This window comes from Vulpes vulpes, chromosome 10, assembly GCF_048418805.1.
Source record: "Vulpes vulpes isolate BD-2025 chromosome 10, VulVul3, whole genome shotgun sequence".
Taxonomy (NCBI): domain Eukaryota; kingdom Metazoa; phylum Chordata; class Mammalia; order Carnivora; family Canidae; genus Vulpes; species Vulpes vulpes.
In genome coordinates this window covers 17004774-17023577 of record NC_132789.1, presented here as the reverse complement: position 1 = coordinate 17023577, position 18804 = coordinate 17004774, and the positions used below count along the sequence as shown (strand labels likewise).

Here is an 18804-nt window from a genome sequence, read left to right as displayed (position 1 = left end):
GCCAGCCAAGTGCCCCCTAAGGTGCTTTTTTTGATCTAGAACTAATTTATATCTTTCCCTAACCCTTTCACAGTTGGCTTTTAATTTATAGGACTGAAATATTGATGAGGATGTGACTTAAGGTCTAAATAACTTTCAACTTGTAAGACTCCATTATGCATAAATTGGACATAGCAAAATTAAAAATTTTTGTGATTCCAAATTGAACACCAATAAAAAATAGATTTATTATTAAAAAAAAATTTGTGATTCAAAGGGCATGATTTAAAAAGTAAAAAAGATAACCCACAATGTAGAGAAAAAATTAGAAAATCATGTATCTGATAAGAAACGTATCTAGAATATATAAAGAACTACTACAACTCAATTATAGAAAAGACTTCAATTTAAAAAAAAAAAAAATCACAATCCAAGCTAGCAAAGATGATGACAACAAAGTGACCTGTAAATAAGAAAAGACATTTCAAGTTCAGACCCAGCATGATGACACAAGGAATGTAGGAAAGTGAGTAAACGGATCGAGGAGGATAAATAAGGGAAATGGGAGGAGTTCTATGTAAAAGGCATCTTTGGAAAACAAATAAAACCCAGTGTTTCTGAAGGGGCAGATGAACTGTTCTATTTTCTCAAAGATGCAATTATAGACCTCAAGGGACACCTGGGTGGCTCAGTGGTTAAGCGTCTGCCTTGGGTCAGGGTGTGATCCCAGGGTTCCAGAATCGAATTCCACATGGCGCTCCCAATGCCAGGAGCCTACTCCTCCCTCTGCCTACGTCTCTGCCTCTCTCTGTGGTGTCTCATGAATAAATAAATTTAAAAAAAGAAAAGAAAGAGCTCAGTTCATCCTGGGCCTGGCCCCAGGACCTCTCAGGGCTCAGCCCAAGCCCCCCCCCCGCCCCCACCCAGGCATCAGCACCTCCTGACCCCCCGGGTAGACACAATCCTGCTCCCGCGGCGGGGGTGAGGGTGAGGGTGGGGGTGGGGGTGGGGGTGGGGGCGAGGTCTCCTCTCCGGGCTGCAGGAGATGGGCGTGGAGGCGGGGAGGCCGGCTCCGGGCCGCCGGGAAACGATCGCCCTGAGATTCCGTGGGTGACCTCCAGAGGGCGCGTGGCTCCACGCTGAGCTGCACCCCCCAACCCCCCTCCCCCCCCAGTCTAAACCCGGAAAGGAGATTACAGTTTCGGTTTCCCAATGACGGCGGCCGCAACGACTCCCTGAAAAAAGCAGATCTGAGACCTAGAAAGTGCGCCCGGCCCCTGGAGGAAGGCGAGTCCAGCCCCCTCTAAAGGCAGGGACAGACGCCGAGAGAACTGCTGCGGGGGGCGGCGGCGGGGGATGGCCCTGCCGCAGAAGTTGTACGAAACCCCCGCGGACCAGCTGCCCGCCTTCGTGGAGCAGAGCCTGCAGCCCGAGGGGGGCTGGAAGGAGGAGGTGAAGGACGCCTGGCAGAGAATCGAGCGCTTCTTCCGGGAACAGTGCTTCCGCGATGAGCTGGTTCTAGAGCGGGAGGTGAGGGTGCTGAAGGTGGTGAAGGTGAGCGGGGGCGGGGCGGGGCGCATCCCAGCCCTGTGGCCAGGGACCATGTGACCCCGGAGGGGAGGCCATTTCATCTCTGGATCCCCCTCTGTCACCCAGACTCGGGGTTTTTTGGTTTATTTTAATTTTTATTTTTTTTTATTGGCGTTCAGTTTGCCAGCATATAGCATAACACCCGGTGCTCATCCCGCCAGTGCCCCCATCAGTGCCCATCACCCGGTCGCCCCAACTACCCACCCACCTCCGCTTCCACTACCCCTTGTTCAGTTCCCAGAGATCGGTGTGTCTCCTGTTTTGTCACCCTCACTGATATATTCCCTCATTTCGCCATTCCCTTTATTGCCTTTCACTAGTTTTTATATTCCCCAAATGAATGAGACCATATCAAGTTTGTCCTTTTCCGATGGACTCATTTCACTCAGCATAAGTCCCTCCAGGTGCGTCCACGTCGGGGCTAATGGTGGGTATTTGTCGTTTCTCACGGCTGAGTAATATTCCATTGTAGCCGTGGACCACATCGTCTTTATCCATTCATCTCTCGATGGACCCCGAGGCTCCTTCCACAGTTTGGCTATTGTGGACATTGCTGCCATAAACATCGGGGTGCAGGTGTCCCCGCATTCCACCGCATCTGTATCTTACCCAGACTCGTTTTAAGGAATAAATGTGGGAAAGTGCTTTTATTTTTTTCTCAAAGATTTTTTTATTTATTTATGCAAGTTAATCTTTTTTTTCTTAAATCTATGATTTTTTTTTTTAAGATTTTACTTATTTATTCATGAGAGAGAGAGAGAGACAGGCAGAGACACAGGCAGAGGGAGAAGCAGCCTCCACGCAGGGAGCCCGACGCGGGACCCATCCCAGGACTCCAGGATCACGCCCCGGGCTGCAGGCAGTGCTAAACCGCTGCGCCACCCAGGCTGCCCGGGAAGGTGCTTTTAAACTGTAAATTATGTCTCTGCCTCTCTCTCTCTCTCTGTGACTATCATAAATAAATAAATAAACATTAAAAAAAATTTTAAACTGTAAATTATCCTACCAATCCGAAGGAGGAGGATGATCTGGATGATGATAATTTGGGATCCAGCTGATTGCCAGGGTGGCAGATGGAATATTTATAACAGGCTTCTCCAAAATGTGTGCTTTTGTTCCTTTTTTTAAGAAAACCTTGGTTAAGCATGGGATGCTTTATTTCCACTCAGGTCATGATCTCAGGGTCGGGAGGTGAAGAGATAGAGCCCTACTGGGCCTCCAGGCTCGGCTCCAAGTCCTCCATCTCCCTACCTCTCTGCCCCTCACTCCACTTGTGCTCTTTCTCATGCCTCTTGCTCTCGCTCTAAAAAAATCTTTAAAAAAGAAAACCTGGGCACCTGAGTGGCTCAGTCAGTTAGGTGTCCGCCTTGGGCTCAGGTCATGATCCCAGGGTCCTGGGATCAAGTCTGGCATCGGACTCCACACTCAGTGGGAAGCCTGTTTCTCCCTCTCCTGCTCCCCCTGCTTGTACTCCCTCTCTGTCAGGTAATTAAAATATTTTTTTTAAGTTTTTTTTTTTTTTAAAGATTTTATTTATTTACTCATGAGAAAGAGAGAGAGAGAGAGAGAGAGGCAGAGGGAGAAGCAGGCTCCATGCACCGGGAGCCCGACGTGGGATTCGATCCCGGGTCTCCAGGATCGCGCCCTGGCCCAAAGGCAGGCGCCAAATCGCTGCGCCACCCAGGGATCCCCAATTAAAATATTTTTTAAAAGAAAAAAGAAAACTGGGACACCTGGGTGGCCCAGCGATTGGGCATTTGCCTTCATCTCAGGGTGTGATCCTTGGGTTCCAGGTTCGAGTTCTGCACCAGGCTCCCTGCATGGAGCCTGCTTCTCCCTCTGTCTGTGTGTCTGCCTTTCTCTCTCTGTGTCTCTTATGAATAAGTAAGTAAAATCTTTAAAAAAAGAAAAAAAAAGAAAGAAAGAAAGAAAAAGAAAAGAAAAAAGAAAACCTACTGTACTCTCATAGTCATAATCTATATTTTTCTTCTAAAATGGCACTATATTTAGTTGTATTAGAATGTACCTAGCAATTATGAGTACTTCATGGGTTAATGGATTTTTAGGGGCTGACCATGTAATTCAACACTCACTTATAGCCTTAGAACTAGGACAGCTAAGGCAAAACCACACTAGCGACCTGTTTTACACCTTAGCACCACAATAGCATCCTGTCTAGCAGTCTCTGTGGGGATTTTTCCTGGAAAGTACTACATTGTAACTCAACTTTTAACACATCACCCTAAATCAGGTGTCTTGATCATCATCGGTCTAGCTTTTGCCAATTTTTGCTAGATGAAAGATATCTGTTAACCTAAAAAAAAAAAAAAAAAAAAAAAAAAAAAAAAAAAAAACCAGCCAGTTATTTTACCAGCAAAATGAGTTTAATAGGAGTAACAAAGAATGGTAACTCAGCACAGGCCAGCTATGGCCAGACCATAGGAAAGTCCAACACACAAAAAAAGAATTTAGGAAGAAGGAAGAGGAAGTTGGAGAGATTATTTTGAAGGAAAGCCTATTCAGAGTGATGAAACTTTCTCATTGGCTGAATTGCTGGGGTAGTCAATTTCTTATAGAAAATGCAATGTACATCTTTTCATGTTAAGGCCTGTATTTTTTTTTTTAAGATTTTATTTATTCATGAGAGACACAGAGAGAGAAGCAGAGACATAGGCAGAGGGAGAAACAAGCTCCACATGGGGAGCCCAATGTGGGACTCCATCCTGGGACCCCTGGATCATGACCTGAGCCAAAGGCAGATGCTCAACCACTAAGCCACCCAGGCACCCTGGAGCCTATAATTGAGGTTTCTTTCCTATTTACAGTTCTGTTGGGGAGTCTGTAATTGATGGTTCCTATATTTGGCATTCAGTTCCACTACTCTTCCTGAGGGCCTCGCCCTCTGGCCTCAGACTCTGTTTTGTGAGGCTTCCCTTAATTTTCATACATCTAATTATTAAGTAAATCAAGCTAATGGAGGGGGGTGGTATTGTTAGGAACTAGTTGGACATTTAGGTAGTCAGCGCCAGGGTACCCCACAAGAAAACAGGGAACCAGGACAGCTAACACAAAACCACACTAGCATCCTGTTTTACATCTTAGCACAATAGCATCCCGTCTAGCAGTCTCTGCAGGAGTGACTTTTACAAAACATCCTGAAACAAAACTACCATAAACCATTGGTCGTTATCACAAGTTGAGACAGTTGGTGTCCAAATGTCCAAAAGACAATCAGCACGTGAACAATAACCCAATAGGTATACAGGTGCATGATCAAAGCCCTGAGTGGCACACCTGAGTGGCCAATCCACAAAGGGCCCACACTCAGGATGCTCAAGATTGTTCTGCAAAAGAGCTTATAAAAATCTGTAGATTTGAATGCCAAAATGGCAACCTCTTGGGTCCCCTCCCTCTCCATGAGCTTTGCACTATTGCTCAATAAACTTTGCTTTGCTGCCCACCATTCTTTGTCTGGTCTACCTCTTCATTCTTCAAAATGGTGTGACCAAGAATCCCTGGCCTGAGGGGATACAAATCCTGTAACATTGTGGCTGCCAAAGAAAGGATATGCAGCTTTAAAGAACTGCAAGAGAAAAAAAGAAAGAATTGCAAGAGAATACCAAGCAAATTCCTTTTTGAGCGCAGAGCCCAACACAGGGCTCGATCCCATGACCCCGAGATCATGCTCTGAACCAAAATCAACAGTAGGTCACCCAACTGACTGAGCCACCCAGGCACCCCAAAGAATCTATAAATAAAAGATTCAGGTGTCATCAGCAAAGCATGAGCTTCCAAATGGAATTTCAAGAAGTACAAACTATTGTAGTTGCTTAAAAAGATACAAACTCTGTGCTTCTGGGCTCTGGCTTTTCCACATATCTGAACTTCCTAGAGTAATTGAAATGTATGCTACTATAGAGCTCCATGAGTATCTTTGCTTTCAGGACCTAAAACCAAATAAGGAAGTCCCCATTAGACTCAGAAATGGGATGCATAGTCTCTACAGGATGAGTTTGAAAGTGTTCAAGTATTTTAACATATGTTCCAAATAAAGCTCTTCTATGGATTTGAAGATGCTGTGTTTCCATTGGAGACCTGCCATTTATGTTACTTCAAATACTCATGTCTTGAAGTTCCCATTCTCACCTTTATGGGTGTATGTCAAGTGGTGACTATTTGGAGAAGGGAAAAAAATCACTTTCCTTTTCCTCTTGTTCTTTCAATGATCTTTATTTCTAGAAGTTTAAATACTCCTACAATAACTATGTCCAACTATTATCAAAAATGCCTAGAGCCAGCACTGGATGTTATACTATGTGCTGGCAGATTGAATTTAAATTTTTAAAAAATGCCTAGAGCCAAATATTTATGGAGTTAAACACCCTATAAACATTGGTAAACCAGCAATAGCAAAAAGGACACATATTTGTAACAAATGTTTGTTTCTATATGAAGAGGAAGGAAGAGGTTACATAATTCAACAGTTCTTTGTCTTTCTGGAACTGGTTGAGCACTAGATTTTCTTAATTGCATCTACTATTTCAGGTTTCATCTCTCTCTGTTGTGGTGAGGGTGCTGTAATTTTCTTGAGTTTGATGTACTGATTTCATTGGATTTCCTACTATGAGTGGCCTGGAGAGTCTTCTAGGACCAGAAGTAACTTTTTCAAAGACATCTCTTGCTGGGCCTGATCACTGCCACCCACTAACATCCATATTCTTCCTTTTTTTTTTTTTTTCTGCTATTTTGTTTCATTGGGTGAAGGAAGCTGGTGCCAAAATTAAGGTTGCATAGGAATCTGAAGTCAAAAATCCCTCATGATTTTCAAAAACTAATGCTAGTAATTTCTGGTGCCAGCCAAGATGAAGTAAGGAGTACAAACGCTCTCACACACAAATTGCAGCTAAAACTCTGGACAGACACCAAAAAGCAAGAATCTGAGAACTCTGAAAAGTAAACAGCAGACAAATTGGGGACTGAAGTCAAAACTTGAGGGACAACCTATAAGAAAGGTGATTACAGTAGAGCAAACTAGTAATATGTGGAACAGCATGGATGTCGAAAGCACTGTACTAGGGGCGCCTGGGTGGCCCAGTCGGTTTAGATAACTGCCTTTTGATCTCAGCTCAGGTCCTAATCTCAGGGTTGTAAGTTCAAGCCCTATATTGGGCTCCACTTAAAAAAGGGGGGGAGGGCTGTGCTAAATGAAAAGAGACAAGCCAGCTTCAAAAAGTCACATACATGGGGATCCCTTGGTGGCTCAGCAGTTTAGTGCCAGCCTTTGACCCAGGACGTGATCCTAGAGTCCCAGGATCGAGTCCTGCATCGGGCTCCCCGCATGAAGCCTGCTTCTCCCTCTGCCTGTGTCTCTGCCTCTGTGTGTGTGTGTTTCTCATGAATAAATAAATAAAATCTTAAAAAAAAAAAAAAACTCACATACACTGTGATTGCATCCGTATCATTCTCGGGATGACAGGATTACCGAAATAGAAAAGAGATTAGTGGTTTCTAGGGTTTGGGGATGGTCCGGGGAGGGAAGTGGGTATGGTTCTAAAGGAGTTAAAGGAGGAAGTAGAGTGGAATTGTTCTGTATCTTGATTTCAGTGGCGATTACAGGAATCTACACATGTGATAAAATGTCTTAGCACTACATGCAGTGTATTGGTGTTGATTTGCTGGCTATATTTACGTAAGACATGACCATTGGGAGGAAACTGGGTGAAGAGCACAGCTGACCTCTCTAAACTATCTTTCTGCAAATCTATAATTATTTCCAAATAAAATCAACTTATTGTATGTGGGACAGAGAAGGGCCACCCCCCTTCTTTGCCTACTGAAGGAGCCCTCCAGGTCTCCTTCCTCAGAGGACATGTTCATTTCAGGTTGTTTAGACAAGGAGCAGAGACCACCCCTCAGAACTGCCGGGATTTAGAGGTTGAAGGTGCCATGGCAGGCATAGCAACAACCACTGAAATGTGGGTGGGAGTCTTTAAAAAAACACTCCCCAGGACATTGGTTGCCTTTATTTTTTTCTTTTAAAGATTTTATGTATTTATTTGAGAGAAAGAGATTGAGAGCACCAGCAGGGGGAGAAAAAGGGGGAGAAGCAGGGTCCCCAGTGAGCAGAGAGCCCGATGTGGAACTCGATCCCAGGACCCCGGGGTCATGTCCTGAGCTGAAGGCAGATGCCCAACCGACTGAGCCACCCAGACACCCCCCGTGGTTGCCTTTCTACACTTCAATCTCTGCTTTTCTTGTTGAGATTTCTTTTGACCAAATACTAGGCACATGTGGTTTTCTGGTTCATTCTCTGCCAAGTGCATCAGCACTAAGTGGCAGAAAGGACCTGGCAAGAGGACAATGGCTTGCAAATGAATTAAGGGCAGGTAGGATTTTCCATCCTCTGTCCCCCTCTGGTGGGGGAACCCCATCATCGCCTTGTGCCTGGATTTGGATGCTTGTCCATAACATTCAGATTCCTTTTCCTGCTTGTTTCTTATCCAAGAGGAAAGATTTATGATGCACCTTTCAAGGCTACACCTGGGCCTCATTCTCTGAACATGCCTGCTGCCGATGCACTAGGGTTTCCAGCATCCCTGCATAAACACACATGCGCACACATGAAGTGTGAAAAATATATTTGTGCATACACACTAAATGTATGTACAAAATTTATATGTAAAAATATGCTTGCCAGAGCTGCCCGGTAGAACTTTCCTAGTGATGGAAATGTTCTATACATGCTCTTCCCATCACTCTCTGTGGGTGGCTGTTGAGCAGTTGAAGTGAGTCTAGTATGGCTGAAAAGCTGAATTTTTATTTTTTTATTTTTTATATAAAGGTTTTTTTGAAGATTTTATTTATTTATTCATGAGAGACACAGAGAGAGAGAGAGAGAGAGAGAGAGGCAGAGACACAGGCAGAGGGAGAAGCAGGCTCCATGCAGGGAGCCTGATGTGGGACTCGATCCCGGGTCTCCAAAATCAGGCCCTGGGTTCAAGGCGGCGCTAAACTGCTGAGCCACCTGGGCTGCCCAAAACTGAATTTTTAAATTTCATTACACCTAAATGGAAATAGCCACATGTGGCTCTTGGCTACCATATTGGATACCATGTGTTTAGGCATCAAGCATCTCTGGGATGATCTATAAGAAGCTGGTAACTATGGGTGCCTGAGGTGCCCATGGCACTTTACATTTCATTTATATCCTTTGAATAGTTTATTATGTACTTAATTTTTCTAACTCAACTAAAAGATGTGGTCAGCAAAGTCCCCACCAGTAGGGAGGAGGAGACCAAAGGCTCCTTTTGGCACCCGTGTAAACAGCTTAACATGGGTGCTGCTGGCTTCACCCCGACCTCAAAGCTCCAGGCCCTGAGGGAAGTGGAGCTTCAACATCAATGTCCTCCACAGGGTGGCTCTTCTGGGAAGGGGACAACGTTGAACTACAGCTCTGATGTGGACTTGGTTTTATTCCTGAGCTGCTTCTCTAGCTTCCAAGACCAAGCAGCACACCGCAGATCAATCATCAGCTTCATCAAGAAAAGACTGATTCAGCATAGCAAGAACCTGGCCTACAGCATCACCATCATCCCTCAGAAAGAGACAACCAGGGTCCCCCGCTCCCTGTCCTTCCAGGTCCAGGCCAGAAAGACCAGTGAAGTCATTGGAGTGGATGTGCTCCCAGCTTATGATGCTCTGGGTAAAGACAATGATGGTTTGAGGCCAGGGAAGCTAGCCAGGGACCCTTCACTGATCTGGCCTTGGGGAGGTTTAGAAAAGTAGAAACCAGCGGGGAGAAAGTAGAGTTTGCTTTTTTTCTAGGGGGCTGCAACTAGAGCTGTACCTGGGAGTTCAGTCCTTCCATAAATGCATGTGCTACCATGTCCCATGTTGGGGAGATAGGGGACATCTGGATTCCCACCCAACCCAAGGAGGAGTCTCTTCTCTGACCCTCTGAGAAACACCAGGACAAGTGAGCACGTCGAGGTCTTTGGAGTTAGATGGCAATCGTTTAAAATCATTTAAAAAACAGGACCCTTAATATTTTTAAATTTTGGCTTGATTTACTAACTGTGATCTTGGATAAGATCTAACACCTCCAAGATTCAATGCACCAACCTGTTAAGTGGGATAATATTAGGCTGAACCATAGGAAATTGACAATATTTGACCGTGTTTGATCTACAAACACTGGCACTCCCTGTGGTTCCTCTTAATTTTACCTACTTCATGGAGCTGTTCTAAGGATTCCATGAGCTTAGCCCAGTGTCTGACACATGGTAAGTCTTTGGCCGCTGTGAATTATTTAAAATCTCTGTGACTTCTGAGGGCGTTCCCAAGCCCTGTAAGCTTCCACTTGTTTTATGGTAAAGTGGGGAAAGAATGCGGTAGTAAGGACTGTGTGAGATAATTTATGAACACTCTATACCTAGCAGTTTTTTTCCCCATATTCCTCTCCTCAAAGGATGGATTTTCTTGAACCAGGTCCTTTTCTCTCCCAGGACATTTTTCCTCCGACTTTAAACCATCACCAGAAATCTATGAAGATTTAATAACCAGTGGTGGCCCCCCAGGGGAGTTCTCACCAAGCTTCACAGAGTTGCAGAGGCACTTTGTGAAAAGTTGCCCTGTTAAGCTGAAGAACCTCCTACGGATGGTGAAGCACTGGTATCTGCAGGTACAGGGCTGGGTGCAGGGGCAAAAGGGAGGGCGTGCACATACTAACATTTTTTTTTTAAGAGAAAAAGATGGGGGGCCCCAGGCGGCTCAAACGATTAAATGTCTGCCTTTGGCTCAGGTCATGATCCTGGGACCCAGTCCCTTGTGGGGCTCCCTGCTGGGTGGGGGGTCTGCTTCTCCCACTGCCCCTCCCCCTCTCCCTGCTTGTGTGCTCTCTCCCTTGCTCTCTCTCTCAAGTAAATAAATCTTTGAAAATAAAAAAACCCCACATAGGTTGATGAGGCCCAGAAGGTCCATGAGAGGCTCCAATTTTCTCTTTCATTGAAATTTTCATGGCTGCAGGATGTAATCCATCTAGAAACCAGGACATAATCTATCTAGAGACCAGGCTGCTGGGCCCATTTCAAATTTCATGGATGTGGTATATAATCCAAATGTAAAATAGAGTTGACAAAGTAGTTCTTTTTATTTTACTATTTTTGTTTGTTTTTATGCAAGCTCTACACCTAACGTGGGGCTTGAACTCACAACCCTGAGATCAAGAGTCCCATGTTCTATCACCTGAGCCAGCCAGATGTTCCTGAAATTGACAAAGTATTACTGGGACCTGGAAATAGAGAGACATGAAAATTCTCAATTCCCAGGGTAGCATCTCATATTCATTCTCTCTCCCTCCCTCCCTCCCTCCTTCTTTTCTTCTCTCCCTCTCTCCCCAACCTTGAAGTGCTTGAAACCTAAATATCGAAACGCAGCATTGCCCCCAAAATATGCATTTGAGCTATTGACTATCTACGCCTGGGAAATAGGTACAGACAAAAGCGACAACTTCAACCTGGATGAAGGGTTTAGAGCTGTGATGGAACTCCTCCTAGATTATGAAGACATCTGCATATATTGGACCAAGTACTATGATTTCCAAAATGAGACTGTCAGAATCTATATCAAACAACAGTTGAAAGAATGCAGGTGAGTGTGTTGGTTGCATTAATTTCAGCTGCCAGGAATGGAAAAACCCAACTCATACAGTTTTTAAATTAAGGAGAATTTATTGGCTTTTGTAACTGAGAAGTCCAAGGATAAATGAAGCTTCAGGTATAGTGTGATACAAATGGTCACTATTTCATCAGGGTCCCATTCTGTGAAATCACTCAGCCTGTCCCTCCCCTGGGTTTTGCCTCTGAATTCAGGCTAACATAACGACATCAGTTCCAGTCTTGTCATCTGGACTCCTCCTTTGCACTCCAAAGGAAGGAAAGCACCTTTGCCCTAGAATTCTTTTTTCTTCTTTTTAAGATTTTATTTATTCATGAGAGACTGTGAGAGAGGCAGAGATACAGGCAGAGGGAGAAGCAGGCTCCCTATAGGGAACCCACAATGTGGGACTCGATCCCAGGACCTGGGGATCAGGACCTGAGCCAAAGACGCTCCACCACTGAGTCACTCAGGCGCCCCTGCCCTAGCATTCTAAGCAGAATCCATGAGATTCACTCTGATTCGGCCAACTTAGCTTACACTTCTAATCATGAACCAAGAGCTTTAGCTGCAGGAAGTCCCACAGACTTGAGTTACAGAGGCCAGAGTCCTAAGTGTGATGGAGATCCACTCCTTTTCTTTCTCCCAGACCAGTTATCTTGGACCCAGCCGATCCTACCAACAACCTGGGAAGTAAAAAGAGATGGGATCTGGTGGCCAAAGAGGCTGCTCGCTGCCTGAGACAGGCCTGCTGCAGGACCGAAGACCCCAGCCAGGGCTGGCACGTACAGGTACCATCACCCCCACCCCTCAGTCATGACTCAGTGGTGACCTCCCTTCAGCTCCTCCCCCCATGAATCCCCTCAACTTCTGCCATAGTGCCTCTAAGACCTCAGGACAGGTCACTCCCCCCGCCCCCCGCCCATGTAGATGTCCCAGCCAACCAGCTGTGCAAGTTTTCCCCTTCTGCTCCAAGTCCCTGGGCCTCAGTTCTTTCATCTGTGAAATGGGCAGCCGGTTTCTGCCCTACTCTGTAGCCATTTGAGAGATAACCAAAAGAATTTATCACATACATACATACCCCTGTGGGGTAACATATTCCCTATTATGGGTTGTTGAAAGCTCAACTTCTTGCTGTCAAAAAAAGAGATTTAAGGGGTGCCAAGCTGGCTCAATCAAAGAGCATGTGACTCTTGATCTGAGAGTTGTGTTCAAGCTCAATGTTGGGTGTAGAGATTACTAAAAAATAAATAAACTTATTTAAAAAGAGAGAGAGATTTGGGGCACCTGGTTTGGGCATCTTCTGCCTTTGGCTCTGGTCATGATCTCAGGATCCTGCTCAGTGGGGATCTGCTTCTCCCTCTGCCCTTCTCCCCTGGTTGTGTGCATTCTCTATCTCTCTCTCCCTCCACCCCCCTCAAATGAATAAATAAAATCTTTATTTAAAAAAAGAGAGAGGAATGCCTGGGTGGCTCTGGTTGAGCGCTCATCTGCCTTCGGCCTAGAGCATCATCATCCCAAGGTCCTGGGATTGAGTTAAGCAACGGCTCCCTGCAGGGAGCCTGCTTCTCCCTCTGCCTGTGTCTCTGCCTCTCTTTGTGTGTCTCTCATGAATAAACAAATAAAACCTTAAAAGAGAGAGAGAGAGAGATTTAATGATGTATCCAGAAGCAATCAGGAAGGAGCATAGGATTCCACTGCAGACAGCAATGCCAGTCCCGCAGCTACCTTGTGCATGGCTTTTCCCACACTGTCACAGCAGTCCCGGGTCTGAACACCACAAAGGAATCCAGGGTTCAGAGACCAGGACATTGCTATCTGCTCAAATCGTTGCCAGTCCCACATTTCATAGCCTGCAGGGAAATTCTGAAGCTGGCTTCAAGGCAAATCAAAGGCAAATCTGTAGCAGCTCCCACATGGTGGATGAGAAGGACCCACCACCCAGCCCAGGCCCATTGGCTGTCATGTCCAACAGACTGGGAGCTCCACTCCCCCCAATCCCACCTCTTTCCCCACTCCGCCCCACTGTGAGGCAAGATTCATGAACAGTCTTCCAACTCTTGCTAAGAACCCTCCCCATAATCTTTTAAATATTATTGTTTTGTGAAAAAGTAGCACACATTTTTAGCAAAGAAAATATCAAACCCTCAAAAAGAACACACAAAGTCAGTTTCTGGGATGCCTGGGTGGCTCAGTCAGTTAAATGTCTGCCTTCGGCTCTGGTCATGATCCCAGGGTCCTGGAATGGAACCCCACATCAGGCTCCCTGCTCAGCAGCAAGGCTGCTTCTCCCTCTTCCTCTACCTCTGTGATATCTCACACTCTCTCTCAAATAAATAAATAAAATCTTTTAAAATAAATCAATGAAGTAAGCAAGTGAGTAAATAAGTTTCCCTCCCATCTCAAGCCTCTCCCCAACATCCATTGATCAATGTCTTACATCTCCTCCGATGGATAGATATGCCACCTGCACACTAGCACATTCTAACTGTAATCTTACTTTTTTTTTTTTGCCTTTTTACTTTTATTTACTTAAACTATTAGGTGATTTGGTTCCTCAATTATCAGAAGGACAATTCTGTATCCACACCTATAGACCTAAAAGGGTATGACCATATAACAGAAAGTCCAAACCAGGATATTTTTGAGCATGAAATGTTGTGATGCTACTTATGCCAGAACAAGGGACACACACCTGGACTGCCCTAGACCAGTGGGAACATCGGGTCACCCTGGATTAATAGCTATATTTTGATCCAATGGAGGAAAGTAGGAAAATACCTTCTCTTTTATGACCATTGCCCCACTGAAAGAATTTTAGACTGCTCCAGACTTTGGATCTTACAATGAATATCCTTGACCATACATCCCAGTGCCTGACATCCTTATCTGCTTCTCCTTCCCTACTAGCCAGCAAGAAATGTCCAGGTGCTGGTGAAAAAGGCAGGAGAGGAGCCCCAGACATTCTCAGTGGACCCTCACAGTCCCATCTGGAAGATGAAAGCAGAGATCAAGAGGACGTTTGGCTTCTACGGGCAGCAGCGTCTCTCTTTCCAGGAGCCAGGAGGGGAACGGCAACTGCTCAGCAGCCAGCAGACACTTGCACATTATGGGATCTTCTCTAAAGTGAACATCCGGGTATTAGAGACCTTCCCTTCTGAGATCCAGGTCTTCGTGAAGGACTCTAGTGGCCAGAGCAAACCTTATGCCATCTACCCTGAGGACTCCATCCGTGACTTGAAAGAGAAGATTGAGGAAGCCGGAGGACCTCACGTGGAGGATCAGATACTAAAGTTCCAGAATCGGAGACTGTGGAATCACCGCAGCCTCTCAGACCTACAGATCAAAGACTGTGACACAATCACACTCATTAGGAGAAGCCACAGGTCCCCAGGACTACCCATGATCAGACTTTTTACATGATGTAGACTTCTATGGTGCTGTTCTCTCACCTACCCCTTTCTACCCAGACGACTGTGATTTTTGGAAGCATAAATATGAATCTATCCTTCCCTGCATGATGTCCTCCAATGGCTCCTATTACCTATAGAATAAAGTTCCAGTTCTTTTGCTGGGCATTCAAGGTCCTTGACAATTTTGCCCTTGCTTTGCTTCTCAATCTCTCCTCTTCACAAAACACACCAGAGGTGCCCATACTCATGCAGCTCCAGAGCACTAAATGCCTGATCATGACACGGTGACCAACTCAACCATCCCTTTCTCTTGGGCTTCTATCTTTCAAAACTCAAAGCTCTAAGTCATCATTCTCCAAGCATGAACCCCAGACCAGCAGAATCAGCGTATCACCTGGGGACATCTTAGAAATGAAAATTCTCAGCAACTATCCCAGATTCACCTGAGTGAATCAGCAATCTGATTCACTGATCAGCAATCTCAACAAGCCTTCCAAGTAATTCTAGTGCATGCTCAAGTTTGAGAACCATTGCTAGAAGCCCCATATAGCCAACTGCATCACTTCCTGCTCCTACACCTGATTTGGACTTCTGTGAAAGCACTTGGGACCCTCATTATGTTCCTTTGTTGGGTCATCAGTCTACCTGGTCTAATGAGACTTGACAAGTACCTTATTCCTGTGTCCCTATAGTCTAGAATGCTGCTTGCTTGGTGCACATATTCAGCACATGCTAGCTGAATAAATGAACGAACCAAAGAATGACTTTGAATTCTTCCCTATTGTCTTTGTGAGGGTCTCAGTCCAATGCCATTTTGGAGACCACATGGTTTGGGATACTCCCTGCTATGTCTCATTCTTTGAAATTGCCCATGTTTGCCGGGGTCCTCCTACCCAATAGCTTCATTCATGTGTCCAAACCTAAATGGACCAAGAGTGATCAGCTGACCTAGCATAGAATCCATCTCCTGGTTTTACTTGGCCTCTCAGATTGTGAGCCCTGGGCGGTGGGATCAAGTACAGCAGTTCCTGGTATAGTTAAATGAGAGTGAATGTCTGAGCAGAAATGCAGTCAGAGCAGAGCAGCCAAAGCTTAAGTCTGCATATGAGTGAAAAGTCCCCCACACAGAGAATGAAGCCATGCATAGCAAGAGAGAATCAAAAGTGCTCACACAGCCCCAGGGCAAAATACTGCCTGGGTGCTGTTAGACCTAACCCCCTTTTTAAAAAAGATTTATTTGAGAGATAGTGAGCGTGAGCAAGAGAAAAGAGAGAGAGAGAGAGGAGGAATAGGGAGAGGAGTAAAAGGAGAGGGAGAAGCAGCTTCCCTGCCTTGGACATGGGGCTTGATCCCAGGACCCTGGGATCACAACCTGAGCTGAAGGCAGACACCTAATGGACTGAGCCACTCAGGCACCCCAACCTGCCTGTTTGTTTTTTTTTTTTTTTTTTTAATTTTATTTATTCATGAGAGACAGAGAGAGAGAGAGAGAGAGAGAGAGGCAGAGACACAGGCAGAGGGAGAAGCAGGCTCCATGCAGGGAGCCTGACCCGGGACTCGGTCCCGGATCTCCAGGATCACACCCTGGGCCAAAGGCAGGGCTAAACCGCTGAGCCACCCGGGCTGCCCTGTTGTTGTTTTCTTTTTAATCAAATTCTTCCATATTCTTTCATCATCCTAAATGGAATGAACAGCTACTCACTGAGTGAATGTGAGTAGGTTGGGTATCCAAAAGCCTTGACTAAGATCTTTTTTCGCAGATCAATAAAATTCTTTTTTTCTATGCCTCAGTAAATTAATAATTCCGTGCATCAACAAGGCGTTGACACCAAGCGTGTCTATTGACATGATGTCATTTGATTCCTATCCTCACAGCCACCCCAGAAGTTAGGTGGAGGAGTAGGATTAATGCTGCCTCCCCTTTTACGGATGAGAATACGAGGCTTAGAGGTTTCTACACTGCGCCCTTCCCAGTCTTTCCTGTCTCAGGTAAGGACAATTCCATCTTTCCAGCTGTCAAGGTCAAAGCCTCTGTGTTGGGATCCCTGGGTGGCGCAGCGGTTTGGCGCCTGCCTTTGGCCCAGGGCACGATCCTGGAGACCCGGAATCGAATCCCACGTCAGGCTCCCGGTGCATGGAGCCTGCTTCTCCCTCTGCCTGTGTCTCTGCCTCTCTCTCTCTCTCTGTGACTATCATAAATAAAAAATAATAATAATAATAATAATAATTTAAAAAAAAATAAATAAAATAATTTTTATTTATTTATGATAGTCACACACACAGAGAGAGAGAGGCAGAGACATAGGCAGAGGGAGAAGCAGGCTCCATGCACCGGGAGCCCGACGTGGGATTCGATCCCGAGTCTCCAGGATCGCGCCCTGGGCCAAAGGCAGGCGCTAAACCGCTGCGCCACCCAGGGATCCCATAAAAATTATTTTAAAAAAAACAAAGCCTCTGTGTTGTCCTTGAATCCAGTCTTTGTCTCACATCACCTTCTAGCCATTAGCAGGACCTGTTTATATTCAAAGTAGACACAGGGAAATGGTGTGAAATCTAGGATTCACATTTAAATTACACAGGAGAGGAGATGTGGATGCGAATTGAAAGATTGTCTGCAGTTCTAGTGCAGGATTGCAGGGATCTTGTCTCACAGAGTCGAAGAATGGACCTCGCGGGCACAGAAGGGGGAGGTGCAGTGAAAGTTTATTAGGGTGAGAACAGAAAGGAAAGAAAAAGCTCTCTAGATTGAGAGGGGTCCCGAATGGGTTGCCACTGAAGGTTTTTAAGGCCAGTCTTTTATTGCAAACTTGGCTAGGAAGCTTATGCCCTCTTGAGATTCTTGTACCCTCTTGGTCTGAGCAAGGACCATGACAAAACCCTTAATGACTTCCTTCTTTAAGGTCTGGTCATTTTCTGTGATTACAATGTAACCTCCAAAGAAAAACAGTCCCTAATATCCGGGGCCAGGTGGTCTGATCTATTCCCTTATCTCTTGTTCACTCTGTCTTAGAGATTTTGCTTGCCAGGAATAGTTTCAGAGCCTAGTCAGGGGCCCCCTACCAATCCCTGCCTATACCTTAACCCTTTCCTTACTCTCCTTACTCAATTGGATGGTTGTTGAAGCTGGTGATGGTACACAGAGGTTCCTTTCGTTACTCCACTTTTGTTTATGTTTGAAATTTTCCGTAATAAAAAAGTTAAATCATACTACTTCTCCCTACCCTCACCACCACCATCCTGATCCAAGCTGCCAGATCTCCTGGTAGGACTTTTTTTTTTTTTAAGATTTTATTTAATTATTTGAGAGAGAGCATGAGCAGGAAGGGGTGGGGGGAGAGGGAGATGCAGACTCCCCGCTGAGCCAGGAGCCCAATGTGGGGCTCCTTCCCAAGACTCCGAGAACATGACCTGAGCCGAAGGCAGACGCCTAATGGACTGAGCACCCAGATGCCCTCCTGTTGGGACTATTGCAGTAGCTTCCTAACTGAGCTCCTGCTTCCCCTCTCACCTCCACCACCACTCTCTGCTTTTTTTTTTTTTTCACTCTCTGCTTTTAATCTAACCTCTCCCCACCGCCACCCCCCCAACCAGCCCACAGCCAGTATGATCTCATTAAAATGAAAGTCAGACCATGTCACTCCTCTGCTTGAAACTCTCCAAGGCTCCCCATTTCATTCAGAGTGAAAGTCAGTCTTAATAGTCTTCAAGATCCTACACTATTTGCTCCCCAGCCCTTTATCACTTAAACCTTATCTCCTTGCAGTCTCTCCCTTTGATCATTCCATTCCAGTCATGCTGTTTTTCCTCAAACCAATGAGGCACACTGACACCACAGGACCTTTGCACTTACTGCTCCTTCTGCAGTGAATTATCCTCTTCCCTTGGGCATACACATGACTCTCTTCGCCTCCTTCATGTCTTTGCTCAAATATCTCTTTTTCAGGCCTTTCCAATCACCTTATTTGAGACTGAACATCTAATCAACCATACACACACATACACACACGCACAGGCACACATATATACATCTTAACCTCTTGCCTTGCTTTATTTCTTCTGCTTAGCACCTTATTTACTATAGTTTGACTTATTTATCCTGTTTATGGTTTGTCTCCACCATCAGAATGTAAGCCCTCTGCAGGCAGGGATTTTTGTCTATTCACTGCTC

General features: G+C 45.5%; 1 protein-coding gene across 3 annotated transcripts; it reads left to right on the top strand.

The window, feature by feature from the left end:
• The first annotated feature begins 1086 nt into the window (after nucleotides 1–1086).
• Nucleotides 1087–17051, top strand: LOC112932874 (2'-5'-oligoadenylate synthase-like protein 2). 3 transcript variants are annotated; one of them, XM_072725171.1, is made up of 7 exons: nucleotides 1142–1533; nucleotides 8983–9271; nucleotides 10074–10249; nucleotides 10976–11217; nucleotides 11873–12014; nucleotides 16512–16625; nucleotides 16908–17051. In XM_072725171.1, exons 1-7 carry the CDS (start codon nucleotides 1336–1338, stop codon nucleotides 17034–17036), a joined length of 1290 nt encoding a protein of 429 aa, XP_072581272.1. In that variant the 5' UTR covers nucleotides 1142–1335; the 3' UTR covers nucleotides 17037–17051. The 3 variants fall into 3 exon arrangements, with proteins under 3 accessions (XP_025871624.2, XP_072581272.1, XP_072581271.1); XM_026015839.2 differs by lacking the exons at nucleotides 16512–16625; nucleotides 16908–17051 and adding an exon at nucleotides 14134–15394 and having other exon boundaries at nucleotides 1087–1533; XM_072725170.1 differs by lacking the exons at nucleotides 16512–16625; nucleotides 16908–17051 and adding an exon at nucleotides 14134–15394 and having other exon boundaries at nucleotides 1142–1509.
• The last annotated feature ends 1753 nt before the right edge of the window (nucleotides 17052–18804 follow it).

Excerpts from the sequence above, each read along its gene's own strand:
- LOC112932874 (XM_026015839.2), top strand. The coding sequence starts at position 1,336 with ATGGCCCTGCCGCAGAAGTTGTACGAAACCCCCGCGGACCAGCTGCCC. Across the intron at positions 11,218-11,872 it reads CAACAGTTGAAAGAATGCAG|ACCAGTTATCTTGGACCCAG; the intron begins GTGAGTGTGTTG and ends TCTTTCTCCCAG. Across the intron at positions 12,015-14,133 it reads GCCAGGGCTGGCACGTACAG|CCAGCAAGAAATGTCCAGGT; the intron begins GTACCATCACCC and ends CTTCCCTACTAG.